Here is a 22,972-nt window from a genome sequence, read left to right on the forward strand (position 1 = left end):
GCTATGTGCATCTGCAAGCAAACTTTCCCTCTGAATACAGTGATTATATTGTGCTGTGAACTCCTCTTAAGATCACGAGCTGTTCTGTTGTGTGATGTATCAGGACTCATCCAGATGGCAAGAAATGCTGGAGTGAATGGTGGTTCTATTTTGTAATCTTCAGTCTGAGTGCTGACCAGGTTAGGGGGACTAAGTCGCATTCTTTCTTTTTTTGTGTGTTTTTAAGTGCACGGTTTAACTGATTGTTTTCAGCTGTTCATTTAAGAGCTGTAGAGAGCTGTCTTTCTGCTCAGCTCGGTGGAGAGAGTCAGGTGCTGGCCGCTCACAAAAGACAGATTAATGTAGTGTGCAGAGAGACAAATGTGACTCTTGAAGTGATCCAGTTAATCTGTCTGAAGTGGCCGAGACAGGGAGCGACATACAGGCGGCGGTCAATGGGGTCCTGAGACCAGATGATGGGGTTCTCTCTCTCTTCCCCTCAGCTGTTTGAGTCCCTCTAGATATGTTTTACTGTTTGCTGAGGACGTAACTACAGTGATACAGTTTTTAGGCACAATGTAAAGCAGAGTGCCCAAAATCCCCCTAATCGTGATAAAAACTTCAATAAAACAGTGGCAGCATTCTTAGAATTAGTGATAGATAGAATGTTAAGAAACTTCTGATGTAAACTGACCATTCTCTATTTAAAGACATCTGCAGGGAGCTGTTATTGAAGGGACAGGCTATTTTTCCTGCCCTTTAATATTGTCCATAAACAATACAAGAAAAAACTCTAGGATACTTTACAAGATTCTGGTGTCCTGACACTAACATGTGTTTTGTCTGTGATGCGTGTAGCATCATGTCTGATAAAAGTGAGCTGAAAGCTGAGCTGGAGAGAAAGAAACAGCGTCTGGCTCAGATCAGAGAGGAGAAGAAGAGAAAAGAGGAGGAACGCAAGAAAAAAGAGGTGAAAACACACCACACTCTACTGTTTTCATTTAAAGGAGCAATTCAACCAAAAGTAAAAAATAAAATGGTCATAATTTACTCGCCCTCATGTCATGACTGAGAGGACGCTAACATTAAAGCTAACTTTAAGCGGTTTGAACAGTGTGTCAAAAATACACGCAAGTCCTACCCAAATGTTTAAATGTCACGATTGTTACCATCTATTTCCATCTATTTGCATTAGTTTATATCTAGCTGGTCACGTTTATGCATTCGTTAGCCAGCTAAGTTGCATATTTAAATCTAATGATGTGAGAAAGCAAATTAATATCTTCATGTAGCCGAGAGAAACATATAAACAAATCAGAAACGCATCTGATTTCAATTAAATTTTTTTATCCTCACTGTAATACGATGACTTAAGATCGATCACATTCTTGCCCTAAAAAGCCTAGACACAGCGTAACAAATACAGTTTAACAGAAAGCAGGTGTTTCAATATGCTTTTAAAGTTCTTTTTCTTGTGGACTAAGGAAACAACGTCAATTTAAAAATCAGCTGACTTTAAAATTTGAATATTAGTTCATATATATTAATAGGTATTTCATTTAAAAAAGTACAATACATTTTCATGGTTCAGTCAGTACTGTTTATTTTTGTAATAAAGTTCCGCACTATTTTACTTTGTGTGTTATTCATTCAGTATAAATTTTAAAAACGATCAGTTGATTAATCAGTTATCGGCACGTACTGCCCAACTTAGTTATCGGTATCAGTAAAATCCACTATCGGTTGACCTCTAGCGAGCAGAGCTCTAATTCACTTTGTAGTGTGAGGCACATACAGACTACATATCTATTTAATGAAATAGCAGCCTTTTGCGGTTTAATAATCACATTGGGCCAAATAGCGACCTGCTTTTCCAGAGGTGAGAAGCTACCATCAAAAACACACAGAAATAGAAAGGGCTTCATTACAAAATAAAAGCTTCACCAATTTAAAAGCTCAATTTAAATGAAAATAGTATGACAGAAAAATATCACTACTGTATAGCTATTACAACTACAACTACTATTAATAATAAATCAATAGTAGTTGTATTATATTTAAGCAATACAGTTGAAGTCAGAAGTTTACATATACTTAGGTTGAAGTCATTAAAACACATTTTTTAACCAATCCACAGATTACATAAATGCAAACTATAGTTGTGGACCCAGGTAAAGTGGCCTGAGATTTTTCCAGGGTGACTTTATAGTAATGCATATTTTTCAGTACATGCAGCTCATCAGACAAGTTTGTTTTCTTTCATGCTGTGTTATGAAGCTGTGTAATACATTGTGTTTATTCCTTTGAGTAACTCTGAGGGTTTTGCGTGTATTAGGCGGAGCTGAAAGAGGCCGCTCCACCGCGGGATGATTCAGATCTGGAGAAGAAGCGCAGAGAGGCAGATGCTCTGTTACAGAGTATGGGCATCACATCTGACGTACCTGTGGGTAGGTCACCTGCACACCTGAGTCATTGTCGTTCAGCCTCATGCCCACAGGGCTGGTCACAAGCCGTCTGATCCATATTGCACATGAACTTAACCATATCACAAGCTCTAATCTGATTGGCTGGCTTTAAGCAATTTCCAGGAGTCAGAGTGAACAGGTTGTTATCAGTTAATTTGACAAGTTACAAGGATGATGTTTTGAGACGTGTTGTAACAAGCTCAGCTTAATATCCTATATTTGGTTTCTGGTGTCTGTATATGATACTATATGATTTTTATTACTTTTGGACGGACAGAAATTCAGATCACAAAGTTTACGCATTTAATGTTTTTGTTGTTGTCTGTACAACCTTGCATTGAGACTGCTGTGCCTTTTTTTTGAGTGTAGAATTGTGCCAGGTATTTCAGATTTATACACCCCTAAATGTTACTCAAAAAAAGCAAACTAAGGTTAGTTAAAACCACAGTAAAGTGTGCTAAAACTGTGGTTATTGTTAGTAAAAACAGTGATGTTCCTATGGAGTGCTGCCAGCTCATATAGGAAGCCAGTGTAATGTACTTCACTGTTTGAACACAAGGGGGCAGAAGTGCTCCACATTAAATTTGATAAGGTGTGAGCTACTTGTATTGGACAATATCATCAAGCGCATCTTTTTGGATGAAATTTTCTACATCTTAACTTTAAAAAAAAAAAAAAAAAGGTGTTGAAATAGGCTAAAACGTTAACAAGATATTTAAATTAAATGAGAAAATCAGCTATATAAGTTAGAGCATCAGGCCAACACAAACTAATAATTAACAGATTATATCATACACATCTGTATTGTTTGTGAGTAGTTATTGTTTTATTTTCCCCCCTTTTTGTTTGTTTATTTTGTTCATTTTTTAAAATTATATTGCGTGCCCTGCATTTCACATACACAGCTGAGCAAACAGGGAGTGCTGTTCTCTTTTAGTGAGTGTAAATAACCGAATAACTACAATGGTCCAAATTGTATTTGGACACTTAAGCTGTACAAAATATTGAATCAACTAATTTATTTTAAAGAAATATATAGTACAAAAACACTTTTCATGTTAAACATTTTCACAAAAAAGATGTTTAAGTTTACAAGATTCTCTAACATTCTAAAGCTCTAGCTTTAGTTGTTTGCAGATGGCTTTGCAGATGAACAAATACTTTGGGGACAGTGTATTCAGATAAAAGGTATGTGTATTTTTCCCTCTCTTTAGTTCCTGCACCAATGTCTCCCACAGCCAAATCTGTGGACACTCCAAGTGAGGCAGGTAGCCAAGATTCAGGAGATGGTGCCACAGGACCAAGGTATTCTCTCTCTCTCTCTCTCTCTCTCTCTCTCTCTCTCTCTCTCTCTCTCTCTCTCTCTCTCACTCACTCACTCACTCTCTCACTCACTCTCATGTACTGTATGCAGCAGGCCTGATCTGATTGGCACTGGAAAGGTTTGTGAGTTTAGCATTGCATGAAGGACAAACTGTCAGTATGTGTGTCCATGTTCATCTGTGTGCAGGTTTGAGCATGTATGAAATGACTGTTGTATAAATTTACAGCAATTTGTATAAATTGCTGTAATTAGGTGCTTTTCAATTCTAACTATGAGAATTCACTACTGGAAAACCCCTGAGAAGAGAGATGTTAAAACATGAAGACATAAGCCACTTTTAAACATGAAACCTTTTAAATTGCCAGTGCCTTTTTTTGGTAAATTTCTGCTATCCACATATGCTTTCTGTCCTTTATCCATTTTGCTACCATTCACACATCAGCACCAAAATGCCATTAAACGCTGGGATGTAATTTGCCTTAAAGGCTTTTGTTCTTGTGTATACCTCATTCCTGAAGGAGGCTAGTTATTAAAGCAATATAACATGAGCAAGAGTGCTGTATGGCCCTATATCAGCACGGCTGTAATTCGGCCAAAGGTAATCACAGCTGTGCTGATATAGGGACATACAGCACGATTGTGAGTGTGATATTGCTTTAATACAACAGTTCAATGAACAATTAAATAAATAAATGAGGAAAAACTAAGGACTGTCTGTCACAAAAACGCACTTGTGTGTGGAACTACTTTTTTATACCATGGATCAGTATCTGCCTATGCGAGTTCAAAAGATATGATCAAAACTTAGTTACTAATTTATAAACGTCACTTTAGAACTAGTAATGATGGCTTGGGCTGTTTCTAACAAGTTATTGGAGAAACAAGGGTGTGTGTGTGTGTGTGTTGGAGAGAGAGAGAGAGAGAATGATTGAGCATGTGAGATTACCTGCGTCTGTCATGACTCACAAGCAGAAATTAACAGTAAAGCTAAAGCTGTTTAACTCTATTCCTCAGCTGTAGTGTATTGTTAGTCAGCTTGCTAAACATAATGGAATTACTCTGTGTAAAAATAGCCATCCGAGCCGAGTATTTCGAAGTAGCCGATTCACTATAGAAACCGTAGTGTAGTAGTAATCCAAGCAATCATGGAGTGAGAGACAATGCCAGTGACTTCAAAGAAACCTGCTCGCTGATGAACGGCAACTCAACTGGCTCATAATACACAAAAATTGTCTTTGGTCACCATCTGGCTAAAATCTTGAATGTCACAGGGATAAATGAACATCTAGCTGCTTTTACTGCTCTGGTGTGAGATATCAGCACTCTTGGAACGCCTCTCGTCGAATCAGATTCTAGGTCCGGAACTAACTGTTTATTAGAAGAAACGGAATCACTTACTGTTCCTGTAAAATGATGACAAATTTCTTCATCCGCTCGGTTTTACTAAATCTCTACTACTGAGTAATTGTGTAATTTCCGTCAGACTTCGTACATACTCAAACTGTTAATCTCATGGCTTTGTTCACACATAGGCCACGTCCACACTAAAACGTTTTTCTTTGAAAAGGCATTTTTCTAGAACAGCCTTTTCCTTCACTGAAAAACAGAGTTTCAAACTTCACATCAGCATCAAAATAGAACTTTTCTGGTATTGTTACAATGTGTCATTCTGGATTTTTTTTTTTTTGCCAGAGCTGATTTACCGGTATTTCCCAGTGTTTAAAATGCAAGAACTATGCCAACACTAAAACTTAGAAAAATGGCTTCAAAATATTTTGATTGTTCTTCTGAATGTGGATTATAATATAGTCCCACTCCGTTTTCTCTAAATCTGAGTATAGTATGAGACTATTTAGCAGAGACGGCTACTTCTATTAAAATGAATGGGAGAAATTGGAATGCTCAGTGGTTGTAGAAAAGGAAGTCCCACCTTACAGGTAAAAGAGCCAATCTGCTTTTTCGCCTGTTAATCAACTCAAGAAAGCGCTTTAGCTGAACCAGCATTTTTTTAAGCGCGATAAATGATACTATTGTTGTTAGATTTCACTACTGATCTGAAATATGGAATTTGATCTTAATCTTGACCAAACGTTTTGGAGATTTCGGTCTTTCCCCATTCATGCAGATAGGAGCTGTACTTTTTATTGCAGTCATATGGCATTTTGCCTTTGCAGGGTGGAAAAGTTTGAATGCACTTGACTCAGTTTGTGTAGAGTTGAGGTCAGAATTGATCTGGCAGAGCATCAAGGGCTCAACGTGTCTGGAGCATATGAGTAAACCCCTGGTCCACGCCTCCCAACTAGTAAATCAACATGAATATTGAAACGTTACAGAGGGATTTTTATTTTACATCAGATCTGTGCGTGCAGTGTGGAGCTGCTCTGGAGAATGTTGAACTAAAGATTACACACACTCACAGATGCCCCTGGGTGCTCCGTGTCCTCTCATATCCCGCACTGCTTTACCACTTCCTACACACATGCAGGTCATGTGACCAACCTAAAACATACACACACACATCACAGTCATACATGTAACACACTCATGACCACACACACAGCCTTAAGTTGTACTTCTTCTGATGTGGGTCAAGCCAGATTCACACTGTATGATTTTTGCTATCTGAGGCAAATTATGGGGATCATAAAAGATTTCTCTTTTTGTAAGGCAAAATCGGCAGTCTTTGATCACTTAGTGTGACATGTTTACCGACAGCCGATGCAATGAAACGTATTCTCCAACGAAGTTCTGGCAGTGTCAGAAAAGTCTTGGCTACAATGTGTATCATACAGTCTGGCATAATGTCACACAATGCGCCATAGCACATTTTACCAAAGATCTCACTGGGATAATATGGAACAGTCAGACACGCAACAATCGATCATAGAAATCATGCAGTGTGCACCAGACTTTAATTTAGCGTATAGGGCTGAATAGATATTTCTTTGTGATTCATTGTCATACAAATAATTGCGATTAACAACTTTGTTTTTTTGTTCTGTGTAAGGTTATCATTCATCTGAAGAAGTGATTTATTCAATTTGAACTTAAATAAAATGTCAGATTTTATTTCAGGATTAGTAAACAAATATTCCACATGTTAGAATGACATGATTAATAGTATTTCAAATTTCAAAATACGTATATTACATGGTATATAAAATATTAAAATATTTACAGATCTGACAAATCTCTGTTGATGTTCTGGGGCTGTTTTTTTCCCCTCCGTTTGGTTCACTCCTTCCATTGCCGTATACAGTTTTTCACACCAAAATTTAAAAGTTCAAAATTTAAAAAAAATTAAAAATCCAATAATTTATCAATTATATTGTATATGTTTACAGTGTAATGAAACAAATAATTTTTTTTTATCATGTTTTATAAAAGCCTGTGATTCAGGCTCTGTTTGCTCTGCTTCTGCTAAAGGTATTATTCCATTCCACTATATGACAGTGCGTACTTCCTCTTTCACTTTTCATCACTGTCTGAAATGCAGGTGACGCTCTAACGCAGCTGAAGACTTGCCTTGTGCTCCTCCTTAGGCATTCAGTCTATTTTGTGATACCACACACCTTCCCCCTGTTTAGTAAAATATCTCTGACTTTAATATTGTAAGCGTTAACGTAGTCTCACCCACAGTCCGTTCTCTAACCATCTAATACATATAGCACACAAAACTGGAAAACGCTTTCTCGATCAAATTGACGTAAATCTGATTGACTGGTTTAGTGGAACTTCCTTGAGTATTTTCTGCTTATGTCTCTGAAATTCTCTATAATGAGTTTATGTGTGCTGTACTTAGACTCTCTACACATTTTCTGCTATTCTCCTGTGTGTTTCCTGTGCAATTGCTTGCAGAGACTCGCGCACCATTATATAAATGATTTTTTCCCTAATGTCGGTCTTTTAATATGGTGTGATCGACATGTTTTTTAATGTTTTGTTTTAAAATGCTTCTCATTCCAAATGAGGAGATATGCTGTCATCTCCTCCTGAGTTGTTGCAGTACATTAGCTTTGTATGGTGGTAACCTGTAATGGGCAAAAGTGTTACAAAAAATAATACAAATGTGTACATAAAATGAACCCCATCACAGACCTGAATCAAGCTGTATCATAGCACCTACTGAGATTTAGTTTCACTGTACTCATAAAATAATATAAAATGGATTGTTTTTAAGTTCTCTGTAAAACTGTTGTCAGCAATTAATGTTCCCGGTTCAATGCAAGTTAAGCTCAATCGACAGCCTTTGTGGCATAATGTTAATTACTAAAAAACTATATATATATATATATATATATATATATATATATATATATATATATATATATATATATATATATATATATATATACTGTATATAACTTGGAGTCATACCTCGTTTATTTTATTTTTTATTTATTTAAATTATAGCCACAAGATATACATGTTAACACGATTTTAGTGAGATGTTAAAGAGAACAAAAATCAGGAATTTCCCAGCGATATGACGTATACCAGATTACAGGGTCTACAGCATTACGACGTGCTGTGTTTTGCACTGTAGATTCAAAAGAACCAGCTCATAAGAGTCATTTGTTCGGGAATCGGACTACACTAAACATGCTGTGTTTCATGCTGTAGATTCAAAAGAACCAGCTCATAAGAGTAATTTGTTCGGGAATCGGACTACACTGAGCATGCTGTGTTTCACGTTATAGATTCAAAGGAACCGGCTCATAAGGGTCATTTGTTCGGGAATCAGACTACACTGGACATGCTGTGTTTCACGCAGTAGATTCAAAAGAACCAACTCATAAGAATCATTTGTTCAGGAATTGGACTACACTGAGCATGCTGTGTTTCGCATTATAGATTCAAAGGAACCAGCTCATAAGAGTCATTTGTTCAGGAATCGGACTACACTGGACGTGCTGTTTACGCTGTCGGCATTACGTCGTCATGACAAAGAAGTTGTAATATTTTATATAACTTTACACAGATATGGTTAGTAAGCGATTTTATCACACTAAAATCATGTTAAAACATTTAATGTTTATGTTGAGTTGCATACTTTTGATGTGTATTTTAATGTTTATGGACTGGCCCAATTCACTTCTATTGTAATTGCTTTCTGTAACCATGATTTTTAATTAATTTTAAATAAACAAGGGGCGAGTCTAAATTATTTTTTTTGTGGTAATCAACATTATTGCCACAAATGCTGTCGATTAAGCTTAAAGGGATAGTTCATCCAAAAATGAAAATGTACTCACCCTCATGCCATTCCAGATGTTTATGACTTTCTTTCTTCTGCTGGACACAAACAAAGATTTTTAGAAGAATATTTCAGCTCTTCAGTGCAAGTGAATTGTGGCCAGAACTTTGAATCTACAAAAAGCACAAAGTCAGCATAAAATAAATTAATATGACTCCAGTGGTTTTAATCCATGTCTTCAGTAGTGATATGATAGGTGTGGGTGAGAAACAGATTAATATATAAGTCCTTAAATATGTAATGCAGAAGAAAAAAGTAACACATCTGGGATGGCATGAGGGTGAGTAAATGATAAGAGAATTTTAATTTTTTGGTGAACTATCCTTTTAAGCTTAATCAACAACATTTTAACCCTTTAACTTGTATTGAATCTGGAAAAAATTTTAACTGAAGAAAAAACTATGGAAACATGAAATATAAAACAAATGTCATTTATTCACTTAAAATTCCCTTATTTGATTGGCAATATGTGTTGGTGGAACTTAAAGAAATCACCCTCATGTTGTTCCAAACCTGTTTAATATCTGTGGAACACAAAACTGGATTGACTTCAACTCTACCACATTTAAAACAGCAGAACATCATGCCAAATAGGGGTTTATAAACATCAGTACAGATGGTTTCCTTTGGAAACCATTCCACATGGAAAACCTGTCTATATTTTCATGTGTTGTTTGTGTTGTGTGCATTTGCTGCTTTTGTGCCTAACTTAAGAATTATTACATTGTGTCTTAACCCCCTTTTTATAACAGTCTCTCTCTCTCTCTCTCTCTCTCTCTCTCTAACCCCATCTCATGGCTGTGACACTAACAGGACTCTGCACTGGGACTCTGACCCTTCTACTCTTCTGCTTCACTCTGAGCTGGGGTACTGCACTCTTTCTCGTGTCTCCTTTAATTCTGCTCTTTAAAGTAGGGATGGGAATCGTAAGGAATGTAACAATTCCAGTTCCTAAACGGTTCCATTAAACTTTTCTTTTTTAGGGAGAAATATTTGGAAATAAATGCAATTTTTATTGCATTTACTGGCCTTAGTAGTCTGTTGCCAAATCATGAGATCATTTCAGATTTCAACAGAGCAGATGTTACAAATGAGAGAGAAATGTAATACAATTCTTGTAAAAGGTGTGCCTACATACTTTTTAATGACTGTTCAAAAGATTTTTTAGAGGCATAAATGGAATCCAATAATTGGTCCTACTGTAAATATATACTATTCAATACTGTACAAAAGTCTTGGGCACATAAGGTTTTTCACAAAAACATTTGTCTTAAGATGGTTATTTATATCTTCAGCTTTAGTGTGTCATTAGGAAATATACATTTTAAACTCCCAAGCATTACTTTTTGAGAATAGATTAGAAGAACAGGGAGCACTGCAACAGATGTCATGGCCCCCACAAAGCCCCCCACTGAACATCGTGTCAGTCTGAGATTACATAAAGAGACAGAAGCAATTGAGACAGCCTAAATAGATAGAAGAACTGTGGTGAATTCTCCAAGAAGCTTGGAACATCCTGTCTGCCAACAACCAAGAAAAACTGTGTCCAGGTGTACCTAGGAGAATTGGTGCTGTTTTAAAGGCAAAGGTGGTCACACCGAATATTGATTTAGCTTTTTTATGTTTACTGGACTTTGTATGACATTAATTGATAAATGAAAACCATTTATGTCATTATTTTTGAAGACATCCTCACTATGCAACATTTTTCACAAGTGCCTACAACTTTTGTAGATCAAAACAATCTACTAACATAAGTCATTTGTTCAGGAATCGGACTACACTCACAGTGTAGATTCAAAAGAACCAGCGCATAAGAGTAATTTGTTCAGTAATCAGACTACACTGGAAGTGTGGTGTTTCGCGCTATAGATTCAAAAGAACCAGCTCATAAGAGTCATTTGTTCGGGAATTGGATTACACTGAACATGCTGTGTCTCGTGCTATAGATTAAAAAGAACCAGTTCATAGGAGTCATTTGTTCGGGAATTGGATTACACTGAACATGCTGTGTCTCGCGTTATAGATTCAAAAGAACCAACTCACAAGAGTCATTTGTTTGGGAATCGGACTACACTGAACATGCTGTGTCTCGTGCTATAGATTCAAAAGAACCAGCTCAGAAGGGTCATTTGTTCGGGAATTGGATTACACTGGATGTCCTGTGTTTCATATAGAGTCAAAGGAACCAGCTAATAAGAATAATTTGTTCGGGAATATGACTACACTGGACGTGCTGTGTTTCGTGCTTTAGATTCTAAGGAACCAGCTCATAAGAGTCATTTGTTTGGGAATCGGACAACACTGGATGTGCAGTGTTTTACGCTATACATTCAAAAGATACAGCTTATATGAGTCATTTGTTTGGGAATCGGACTACACTGGACGTGCGGTGTTTTACGCTATAGATTCAGAAGATCCAGCTTATATGAGTCATTCGTTCAGGAATCTGACTACTTTGGATGTGCTGTGTTTCATGCTGTGGATTCAAAATATCCAGCTTATAAGAGTCATTTCTTCAGGAAACTGACTACACTGGATGCACATGTGTTTTATGCTGTAGTTTCAAAAGAACCGGCTCATGAGAGTGATTCATTCAGGAATCAAACTACACTGGACGCACTGTGTGTTTTGCATAGGATGTGGTACTGCCGCTTAATAATACACCAGTAATGCTGTCAGAGTAGATTAGTATGGTGTTTCGTCTGCATCAGCAGAATATATGTTCAAGAACCGTCAACAGAGCTGAAAATATTGAAAATCATTCAGTTCCAGTGTCCCCTCAAAAATGGAACCGCTTCTGACTAAGAACTGAGAATAGGTTCTGGGTTCCCAACTCTACTTTTAAGTGTCTGAGGGTATTTTCACACCTGGCTCATTTGGCACTTTTGTTTCGGAAGCTGGTTCATTTTGTCCCTTAATTCAGTTCTTTTAGGCATATATGAATACAGCAATCACTCTCTGACCAGCACCAAAACAATCAATCCAAGACCTCCTGGAGGAGGTATTCTTTGTCCGATTCCAAACAAACTCTGGAGTGGTTCGCTTGTGGTTAGAATGCAATCTGACCCACGGAATGTCGAAACAACCAATATCTCTATTATAACCATGAACACCTGATGGACCTTTGGAGAAGAAATCTGTAGTTCTGTGTAAATCTCCCCAACCCGCAACCATAACATGTGACAGGACATTTTATCGAACCCTTGGTTTATATTTCTGGTTTCTGTCACTGGTTAGGACTCAGTGTTGAGCCCTGTTTACACCTGGTATGAACATCCATTATGGACAGCGGGAACAGACTCTGTGACTTGTCTGTGTATTTGTATTGGAATTTCCACATTTTTAATCAGATGGTTGTTTTGTTTTAAAGCCATATGACGCTAAGACCGAAATAATGACATTCAATGGAAGTAGGCGGTTATTTGATGTTGTCTAGGACGTAACAGGACAGATTAGTCTATACACAGCAAATGTGATGTGGTCACATGTGGTTTTGACTACCTACAGATGTGATTGGATCACAATAATTTTCCAAGATATGTTGGACCTCCGTTACAGCTGTATTCATCCAAAAGGAATATTAATACAAGGCATAAAGAGAATCTGAGAAAGACTCGGCATGTGTGTGAATTTTTGTTTAAATTTTGTCTTATTTAGTGTGTTTGTGTGTGTGTGTGTGTGTGTGTGTGTGTGTGTGTGTGTGTGCTCATTCAGGCGTGGTCCACTGAAGTTGGCCATGGCAAAGGTGACCCACGTGGACTTTCCACCCAAAGAGGTGGTGTCTTACACCAAGGAAACACAGACGCCCACCATGACGGAACAGAAAGAGGGTGAGTTCAGCTGTGATCTCACCAACACGCAAACAAACACACTCCAAGGCTCCTCTGAGCTTAGAAATGCCATTAAAAGATTATTAATTTTGAGAATCAGTCTTATTAGGCTGATATTAGAAGCAGATAATATCAGGGCTAATTTTCTTGAGTTCAGACACTGGTGTTCTATGGAAGGTTTCAAAAGGATTCATTCCATTTAATTCAGAATGACTTTATTGGCCTGGCTGTAAACAAAACAGTATTGCCAAGCTGAGTGTATTTAAGTAATATTTTAAAAAAAGTATCCTTCAGTTATTAATTATCCATATTTTTAACTGTAAATTATACTGTTGTAATGCTTGATTTCAACTAAATCATGTAAAATACTAGATTGGACTGTACAAATGTATATATATGTATTGTTCTTTTCTTTTTTGCAAAACAAATTGTATAGATGTGTCATATTTGTTAAATGACCACTACATAGAAATAATGAAATAATATGTGTGATATATTATGTTATAATATATTAATGTTATAATATATACAGTATATCATACATTCCTATTTGGGTCCACTCTTTTTAACCAAAATCCTTCCTGGGTTTGAAACACTGTCAGCCTGTTTTTTGTCATTTTAAAGTTGCTCCAAACAAGTTGAATGGTAGAAAGTGACTTACATTGATACACAGCATCAGTCCTCAATACCACACACTGTGATTAGGGGCCAGCATGATTGACACATGTCAATCATAGGAGCAGGAGGGTGTTGAGTGGCATTGCATTTGCACCCATATTTAGAGCACAAGCCTCTGATCAGAGAGCTGTTTATGTGTGTGTGTGTGTGTGTGTGTGTGTGTGCTGGAGACCAGAAGTGTGTGACCCTATTTGAAAATGTTCTGACTGTAGTAAGCATGGAGATGAAAGCTGAGGGAAAATTGCTGAGACTCGAGAAACATAAGACATCACGGCAAGATTAAACACACACATCCGTTTACAGAAGAAATGAGCGGTAGGTTAGTAGAGATATGAGAGCATGAACCTAAAGCAGGTCAGGCTTTGTGTAATTGCAGTTGTGCCCTTTTATGTGGGTGGTGTCTGTGTGTAAAAGCTCTCTGTCCGGCACACTCTCAGACTCACCCTCATGTTAAATACACAAGATCACTGCCCTGTCCATGTGTGTATGATGTGTAACAGATGTTTTTTTTTTGTTTGTTTTTAAGGCATGCATGAAAAATAAGTGACTATATCTTGTATATGAAAATTGAATTTATTAGCATCGGTCTGATATTTGAAGCAGATAATATCATTTGTAACAATCCAAACCGAATTGTCTGTGCCAAGTTACAAAAGTACTAAACAGTTATCCATCTTTTCTACTGTACATTATTTTGTTTTGATGCATGATTTCACTTGAAGCATGTACAATTATAACATGAATTTAAGTATATGTTATGTTATATTATAATTTATTGGCAAGAAAATGTCAAGTGTACATTGCCAGCGCATTATTAGACACTGTACATACAGATATAAAACTAATTTAATGCTGAAGTTTAAAATCTCAAAACTATTATTTTCTCTGACTGCCGTTCAGTCTCTATCACACACACACTGGGTCTCCCTCGTGCAGTTTCACTTCTGACACTGGTTCAGACGGTTCAGATTACAGTGTGGGAGCATTTTTGGGTGGTGCGAAGAGATGCAGTATAGCAGCTTGCCCGTATCTCTCCCACACCTGGCTCACCACTTGCAAGTGAAGTCTCCATTCTCCCTACAGTAAATCCACTCCTGTGTTTATTATGTGTTGTGCATAATGAATAAAATCAGTTTCTGTCCAAGGATGTGCATATATGCCAATTTTAGTCAAATGAAGTGGGGAAAAACATTAGTGAAGTTGCAGGAAGTGAAAAAACAAAACAAAATGGATGCTGCGTTAATTGCTAATTTATTTTTCTTTTTTTGTGCACGTTAAACGGTCAACTATTAATCTCAGAAATTAACACGTTCAATTTCCCAGCCCTAATTATAATGCATAATATAACAGTTTAATAAGACAGATATTCTAGCATTTCTGATTAAAATTTGGTAAGTTTAATTCACAGGTCAAGGAAAACCTGGAAATATCAGGAAATTGAAAAGTAAAACTTGCTCGGACACCATAGCGATATCTGATTTGTCAGTGAATCGTTCATTTTAGTCAGTTTTCTTCAATGAATTAGTTAAAATGGTTCACAAAACAGTCTAAATGATTCATTCGCATTTGCAAATTGTTCTAAATAAAATTCATTTTTAAAATCTGTATCCAATAATCACAAACACCTGGAAAGGTCTTGAAAAGTCATGGAAATTCTTTGATCAAAAAGATTTTGGGGAATAGGTTTATACTGTCTGTTCAAATGAATAGACTCAAAAGTCTGATTCAGAGATTCAAACAGTCAATGTTCATGGAAGTCATGTGGTATTTTATCCTCAAATTTGTTTTAGTAAGGTTGGTATATATTGCTGTTTATAACTGTATTGTAATATTGGAGCATGTAAATAACAATTATTAAAAAGTAGGGATGGGAATCGTAAGGAATTTAATGATTTTGGTTCCGATTCTGATTCCTCTTAACGATTCCGGTTCCTCAACGGTTCAGTAACGATTTCAGTAGTTCTTTTAGTACTTTTGAGTAGGATTTATTTGAAAATGAGAATTGTAATTCTTATTGGATTTACTCTCCTCTGCAGTCTGTTGCCAAATGATGAGATCCTTTAAGATTTCTGCAGAGTAGATATAACAAATCAGATATAAATTTAATACAGGTCTTGTAAAAGGTGTGTTTGCTGACTTTTTAGAGACATATATCCAATCCAATAATTGATCCTAACCAGGCTATATCTGGACTGTATCTAAAACAAGAAATGTGATGGCATATTTCATTCATTCATTTAAAAAAAAAAAAAATTATTATTATTATTTATATTACAAAATTTGTGTATCTTTAATTAAACATTTTCAGTAACTGCACTGCTTGATTAAAGTCTCACAGGTCTAAAGTCACATGACATAACAGTAACAGTTCCAGAGACACATTAGACTGTGTTCTGTTGTCTAATGTTGTACTTCAAGATTGTAAGACTTCAATAGTTCTCATTTAATTTCGAGTTGGACATTCATAACTTTTACATCAGTGTATGATTAATGCTATTACGGACTAGACCGGAAGCACTGTGTGTTTCACGCTGTAGATTAAAAAGAACCGGCTCATATGAGTCATTCTTTAGGGAATCAGACTGTACCGAAAGCGCTGTGTTTGGTGCTGTAGATTCAACAGAGCTGGCTCATAAGAGTCATTCATTTGTGTATTTTATGCTGTTGACCCAGCAGAGGGCTGGAAACACCGTCAGAGTATTTAAGTACAGTGTTCCATTCGCATTGGCAGACAATTCACATGTAGCCCTTTTCCACAACATGGTTCGGGGGTGGGTTCCTGGGGCGGTACGAATTCTCGAACTTGTTGCAGTTTCCAAACAACAACAACAGGAGGTACTATCTGGTGCAAGGAGTACTTCATCACTCTATAACAATAAAAACCACACAAAAATGTCAGACATCAAAAGCGTTAAGGAAATGCGTAGGTAACGAGCACTATACTTGCGATATGTTCTTCTACAGAAATCTGAGATAAACTAGAGAGATCGCAAAGAAAAAAGTCTACGAGGAGATATGGCAAGAAATGATGCAAGCCGGCTTCATTCAACGATTGACCAAATCATAAACAAATTGAAAACTTTGAAGAGAGTACATGGAGCATAAGAGACCCAAGCAAAAGCGGCAGTGGGGAGAGCAATGATGGCTTGGCCATTGAATTCAGTCACTCACTTGAGATGAACACAGAATCACTGGTGTCCTCTGCAGCTGATCTTGGTAATTCATTATATTTGCCAACTTTGTTAGCTTTCCTAATACTCTTCCCATCTTATTTTGTACACTGTTTTGTTCAGTAAAGGGATTACTCATTTAGTTAAAAAGATCGCTGCTATATGTGTTATGTAAACCGGTTGGAATCTCAATCAAGACGTAAATATAATATTAGATGCAATGGCAAAAATCCAAATATTACCATCTGCTACACCAATTATAATAACGATTACACAGTTACAGTTTATAGTTTATAGTACTTAATATGAGTCACTTTAAAAAGTTTATACATAATCATGTAAATATGTTACTTGTCATATTGGGCATAGTATCATCTTTGGCAATCTTGTTAAGCAATGTAATAACGTTGGATCTGTATGTTTAAATATTTCCACAAAAAAAAAAAAAAAAGGAGTTAAAACTGAAGGCTACACAAACACTGTGACACACCATGTTTGTATGTTTGAGGTAGTCACGTAAAATTACCACGTAGTCATGAAACCAGTTACGTCACCGTTCAGCTCTCAAGTGAGTGGAAAAGTACGGCTGGTGTAGTGCTGAATTTTGATGCCCTAGTATCCTTATGATTAGGGTTAGGTTTAGGGACAGTCTTTATGGGTAGGGACCAATAAGCTTAGGGTTAGGGGTGGGTGTAGGTTTAGGCTTTAAGGGATAAGGGCCAATCAGGTAGCGGGGAGTCAGAATCTGTCTGGCAGTCAGATTTCGGCAAAAAACCTATGTACGATAGGCTCCAGATTGCCCCGGCCGTGAACCAGCCGAGCACAAACTTGGCTCGAGAATCATCACCATTTCAGGTGAAAAGGGCTAGCAGGGGAACCGTTAACGGATCCGAAAGTTATGCAAATCATACGATTCCGGTACTTTTTAAAGAATGGGGTTTTTGGTTCCTAACCCTATTAAATAGCATCCTTCTTAAAGGTGCAGTTTGTAAGATTCAGAAACCTTTGTTATTAATGACACCTGTGGCCGTTAAGTGAACTGCAGCCTGTTGCTCGTGCTCGTGCACACACTCCATAGGAATGCGAGCGAGCATGACAAAAACAAAGAGACTGAACGTGATTCACCGGCATCATGCTGACAGATAAGGTAGCATAATTAAAGTTACACAGTTATGATTGTTTTACTACAAACTCTGAGACTATATATTATATTTGACTCTCCAGTGCTGGAACAGGGCTAAAACAAAGCGTGGATATAGGTCTGACTATGCGAGATTGTAGTTTGAAGTATCACTTTTCTTTGCATGATACACTGACTGCATTTATACGATAGCCTATGTCGGCGTTAACTAGCTAGCCAGCTTTATCAATAGCTGTTAGCTAAATTTGGTGGATGATGACAGTAGCTGTTTATAAAATAGACTGTACATTTATAAATATGTTGACACAATTCAGTATTGATGTGATTCCATCATAACTGTCATTTTGATATATCGATGTGCTATTGTTTTATAATAATAGATTGTATATATTTTCTGTATAAGTTACGTTACACTAATGAATGGAGCTTTTTGCATTATCTTGAACATTGTCTAGCATGAATTTCATGTGTTATTGTAGTTTACCTAGCTGAATAATTACAGAATAACATTGACATAAACCTGACTTTTAGTATAAAGAGAAGATCGTTGAAATTATTTGAAAGTTATGAAGCAAGGTAGCTTGCAATTCGTCAGCGTTAGCAGGCAAGATCAAGTTAGATAAAATGACACAGATCAATCCTTATGGCACTATATTTCACATGCTTTGCAGTTATGTAAGCTTACCTGCCCAATAAGAAGAACGCCAATTCTTCATGGTCGGTTTTGATCCCCAAAACCGAATGAAGGTCCCTCCAGGAATCAAATGTCCTGCTGATGTTCACTCTAGTTTTCGCTCGACCATGATCACGATCACGTTCCCGCTTAGCCAGATGGGATTCAGTAGAGAAATGGTTTTTTTTTTTCTTGGCTTACTCAGAGTTTGTGTAGGAGTCCGTGTTGTGCTGTGAGCCGGATGTTTGCTGGATTCCATCTCTAAGATAACGTTACCTAGTGTTGCAGACTTGACACTGTTAAATAATGAAGCACTGAGGCAAGGCTCTTGGGAGCGCACAAAACGTCACATCCATTGGATTTTCCCGGCAAAAGCGACCCGCTCCCTTCACATGAAAATCAGTCTACAGGCTTTAATAGGCAACCTAGGAAGTCCGGGAAGGGCTCATTTTTTTAAGTTGCATTACAAGCCGTTCACACATTGCAAAAAAAAGGTGAATATTACATGAAAATTGTTACATATTGCACCTTTAATTTAATTTATAAAAAAAAAAAAAAAAAAAAAATCTGTAAAAGCCTTTATTATTGTATTTTACTTTTTGCACCAAACAGTTTTAATCTACTTAGTAACAGTGGCTGTTTGGTCAAAATGGTGGTTACTCAAATTGAAACAAAAAACTAAAACATTCTTTTAAGCCATTTCAGAGTAAATACATAAATATTAGAGATGCAACGATTTACAGAGTTTGCCAATACTGATATACAATTAATTATATAACATCTGCTGATACCAATAGTTTGGTGGTTCTGCTTTTTTATGCTAAGTTGTTAATAATTGCACAACTTTGAAAGAAACCTGTATAATAACTTTGTTTCTCTGTCTCTGCATGTCTTCCATTTTTCTGAGAAACTGGTCTAGATAAAAAACATAACACTGACACAAAAAGCACATTATTAACTCATGTTAACATTCTTATCTCTCATTAACTCAAAAGTGTGTAATCAGTTCATCAACTTTCATACTCTCTCTTGTGTGCAGTACATAACAAATCACTCTGGGTGACATTGGAAGGCTTACCCATCTCTCTCTCTCTCTCTCTCTGATGAAGTTATTGGTGGTAAAGATGCTTGTGAGCGTGTTGAAAGCTTAGCTCTGTGTAGGTCAAGTGGTGTGTGTGTGGCTACTGTGCCCAGCGAGACATAGATCACAGACCAGCCTGGCACACACACACCGACTAACTCATTTTTGAACAACTCAACATCATGTGATCTGAGAATAAGCCCTCAGCCAATATCGTTGTCAGAAGCATCTGAAACAGGTTGAACAAATGTGCACAAATTCTTCGGGATGTCCTCAGTGTCTCATGCTTTTCTCTTAAGATCGTTATAGATCACAACAGTTGATTTCTGGAGGTAATCGAATTTCTTCACAGAGAAATGGATTTTTAAACATATCTTATAAACCTGTCGAGACAGACCTAGCACGAGCTCCAAGGTTTTTAAGTGATAGTATACGCTTCTCTAGAAGCCACAAGTTTGTGTGATTTCTTGTTGATTAATAGCAGAATTCCTGGTGAAGGACTGCACTACCCATAATCCTGAAAAGAGATCCACCAATCAGAGCAGACTACACTGGTGAGCCAAAACATTATGACCACTCACAGGTGAAGCGAATAACGTTGATCATCTCCTAACAAGGCCACATATCAAGGTCTGTGTAGATAAAGTAAAGACCTGAGTGACTTTGACAAGGGCCAAATTATTATGGCCAGACGACTGGGTCAGAGCATCTTTGAAATGGCAAGGCTTGCAGGGTGCTCCCGGTCAGCAGTGGTGAGTACCTACCGACAGTGATCCGAGGAAACCACAAACCGGCGACAGGGTGTTGGGCGCCCAAGGCTCGTCAATGCGAAAGGACAATGAAGGCTATCCCGTCTGGTCCGAACCAACAGAAGGTCTACTGTGGCACAAGTCACAGAAAATTTAATGATGGTTACAGGAGGAATGTGTCACAATACACAGTGCATCCCACGTAGCCGCAGAATGGTCAGAGTGCTCATGATGACCCCTGTCCACCGTCGAAAGTGCCTATAATGGGCATGCGAGCATCGGAACTGCACCTTGGAGCAGTGGAAGAAGGTTGCCTGGTCCGATAAGTCCCGTTTTCTTTTACATCATGTGGACGGCCTTGTACATCTGCACAGTTTCCCAGTTTCCCTGGGTCCGGTCATTCATGTGGACGTCAATTTGTCACGTGCTACCTACCTAAATATTGACCAGGTACACCCCTTCATGGCAATGGTATTCCTCTTTCAGCTGGATAATGCGCCCTGCCACACTGCACACATTGTTCGAATGGAATGGTTTGTGGAACATGACGAAGAGCCTCCAAATTCCCCAGATCTCAATCCGGCATCTGTGGTATGTGCTGCACCAAAATACCCATAAACACAAAACTGATTAATATAAAGCTAACAACAGAATTCTTAAACATACTTAAAAGCATCCCAGAATAACATTAGTAAATTAATCAAACAACCAATTAAAATAATAATACCATAGTGCCAACCATCATCTTAATTTAAAAAATAATGTGGTTTAAAATAATTACTGCCATTGGAACAAATATTTTTTTATATACATTTCTTTTGGCTATAGGAATTTTAAGTCTACGCCCTGATGGGAGCATCTCAAAAGTAGAGTGAAGGGGACGAGTGTAATCATTAAATATCTCAATTGCAGTATTTTCCGTTAAATGAAAAAATAAATCCTGGAGTGCAGATTGTTTGTGCTGGTTAATGACTTGTGAGAGTTTATTCTTTTGTTTAACTGTAAGATCTCCATACCATGAAACAATGTTAAATGTAAGAATGCTTTCAATCATTGATCTATAAATCATGGTTAGAGTATGTGTACTAATATTAAAACTCCCCAGTTTCCAGAGGAGAGCAAGGCGTTGCCTTGGCCTCTCATGGATAAAATCTGCATTACTTTGGAAATTGAGTTTATCATCAGTTATCATACCTATCGTAATTAAAATGAGACCCGCTCTACATCTTGGCCCTTTATGCTAACTGATTTATAAGTAGGGCCTATACTTCCAGCTCTCCTTTGGCTCCCAAAACATAGCTCTTTTGTCTTTGTGATATTAAGATGTAAGAAACTATTATCAAACCAAAGGACAAGACTGTCAATATATTTAAAATAAGAGGGGCTGTTCATTTCCGAAACCAGAGCCATATCATCTGCATACTTTATAAGGGAAAGATTACTCTGCGGTTCACTGATATAAACAGAAAACAACAGAGGAGATAATATGCATCCCTGAGTGACACCAGAATTTAAGACAAGGCAATCAGACAGAATGTTATTGATACAGACTCGTTGAGAAGTCTAACATTGGCGTTAGTTTTATCCAGGTGATATTGGACTTTATTCAAGAGAGTGAGAGAGGCATCTGCAGTGCTCCGATTAACTTGATAGGCGAATTGGAAGGGATCCATGGATCAACCTATTTGAGATGACAGTTCTTTACATTATACACTCCATACATTTGCTATGAACTGATGTGAGAGCAATGGGTCGCAAGTCATTAAACGATTTTGCATGGGGTGCCTTGGGCACTGGAATGACAGTGGTATTTTTCCAGCCCAAAGGTACAGAACCATTATCTAATAAAATTTGAAACATCCTTGTGTACACGTATCCTAATTGTGCTGCACTTTCCTTTAAAACTTTCCCCTTCCGACCATCTGGGACAGGGGCCTTATGAGGTTTAACCTTACAAAGCACGATGATAACCTCCTTCTCCTTTATAATCATAGTTTGGGATTGAGTCATCATCGTTTCACTACAGACAGTCAAATCACTCAAATTGTTTTTGTCAAATCTTGAATAGAACATATTGAAATTATTTGCAAAACTAAAAGGGTCCTCGTACTGTTGGATTGGTGTCCTTTGTCTACCCATCATTGTATTCAGTCCTCTCCACGCATCTCTTGCATCTCCAGTTTTAAGTTTCTCCTCAACGTTCTCTTTATATTCCTTCTGTGCATGTTTTATCTTACGTTTTATCACCTTATTTAGCTCTTTTACTTTCTGCTAGTCATTTAGCAGAAAAGCAATTTTCTTCATATTTAAATAATGTTTCAAATCTTTGTTAATCCATGGTTTGTTATTTGGGTAGATTCTGATGTTCTTTGTTTGAACAATGGAGTTTATGCAAAAATTGACATATCAAGTGACTGTATCATTTAACAATTCATAATTGCTGCAAAATTCTTCATCGATAAAAAATACATCTCATTCAGTGCTCTCAAAACAACCCCTTAGCTCTTCAATTGAATCCCTTGTCCATGTCTGAATCTGCTGAACGGCAGGCTTAGTCCTCTTTAATAGCTGCCTATATTTTGGTAAAAGTTGGATGAAATCATAATATTCAAATACATTGAC

General features: G+C 37.2%; 1 protein-coding gene across 2 annotated transcripts in view; it reads left to right on the forward strand.

The window, feature by feature from the left end:
• Positions 1-22,972, forward strand: part of LOC127446836 (dynein, cytoplasmic 1, intermediate chain 2a) — a 63,785-nt gene that overhangs the window by 6,953 nt on the left and 33,860 nt on the right. The window contains exons 2-6 of one of the 2 annotated variants that reach the window (XM_051708117.1): positions 838-949; positions 2,315-2,426; positions 3,659-3,749; positions 9,839-9,892; positions 12,743-12,858. In XM_051708117.1, the coding sequence (XP_051564077.1) occupies positions 842-949; positions 2,315-2,426; positions 3,659-3,749; positions 9,839-9,892; positions 12,743-12,858 (481 nt within the window). In that variant the 5' untranslated portion in view covers positions 838-841. The remainder of the gene's footprint in view (positions 1-837; positions 950-2,314; positions 2,427-3,658; positions 3,750-9,838; positions 9,893-12,742; positions 12,859-22,972) is intronic. The other variant, XM_051708118.1, reaches the window with a different exon arrangement.

The sequence above is a fragment of the Myxocyprinus asiaticus genome, chromosome 10 (assembly GCF_019703515.2).
Source record: "Myxocyprinus asiaticus isolate MX2 ecotype Aquarium Trade chromosome 10, UBuf_Myxa_2, whole genome shotgun sequence".
In the NCBI taxonomy this organism is placed as follows: Eukaryota; Metazoa; Chordata; class Actinopteri; order Cypriniformes; family Catostomidae; genus Myxocyprinus; species Myxocyprinus asiaticus.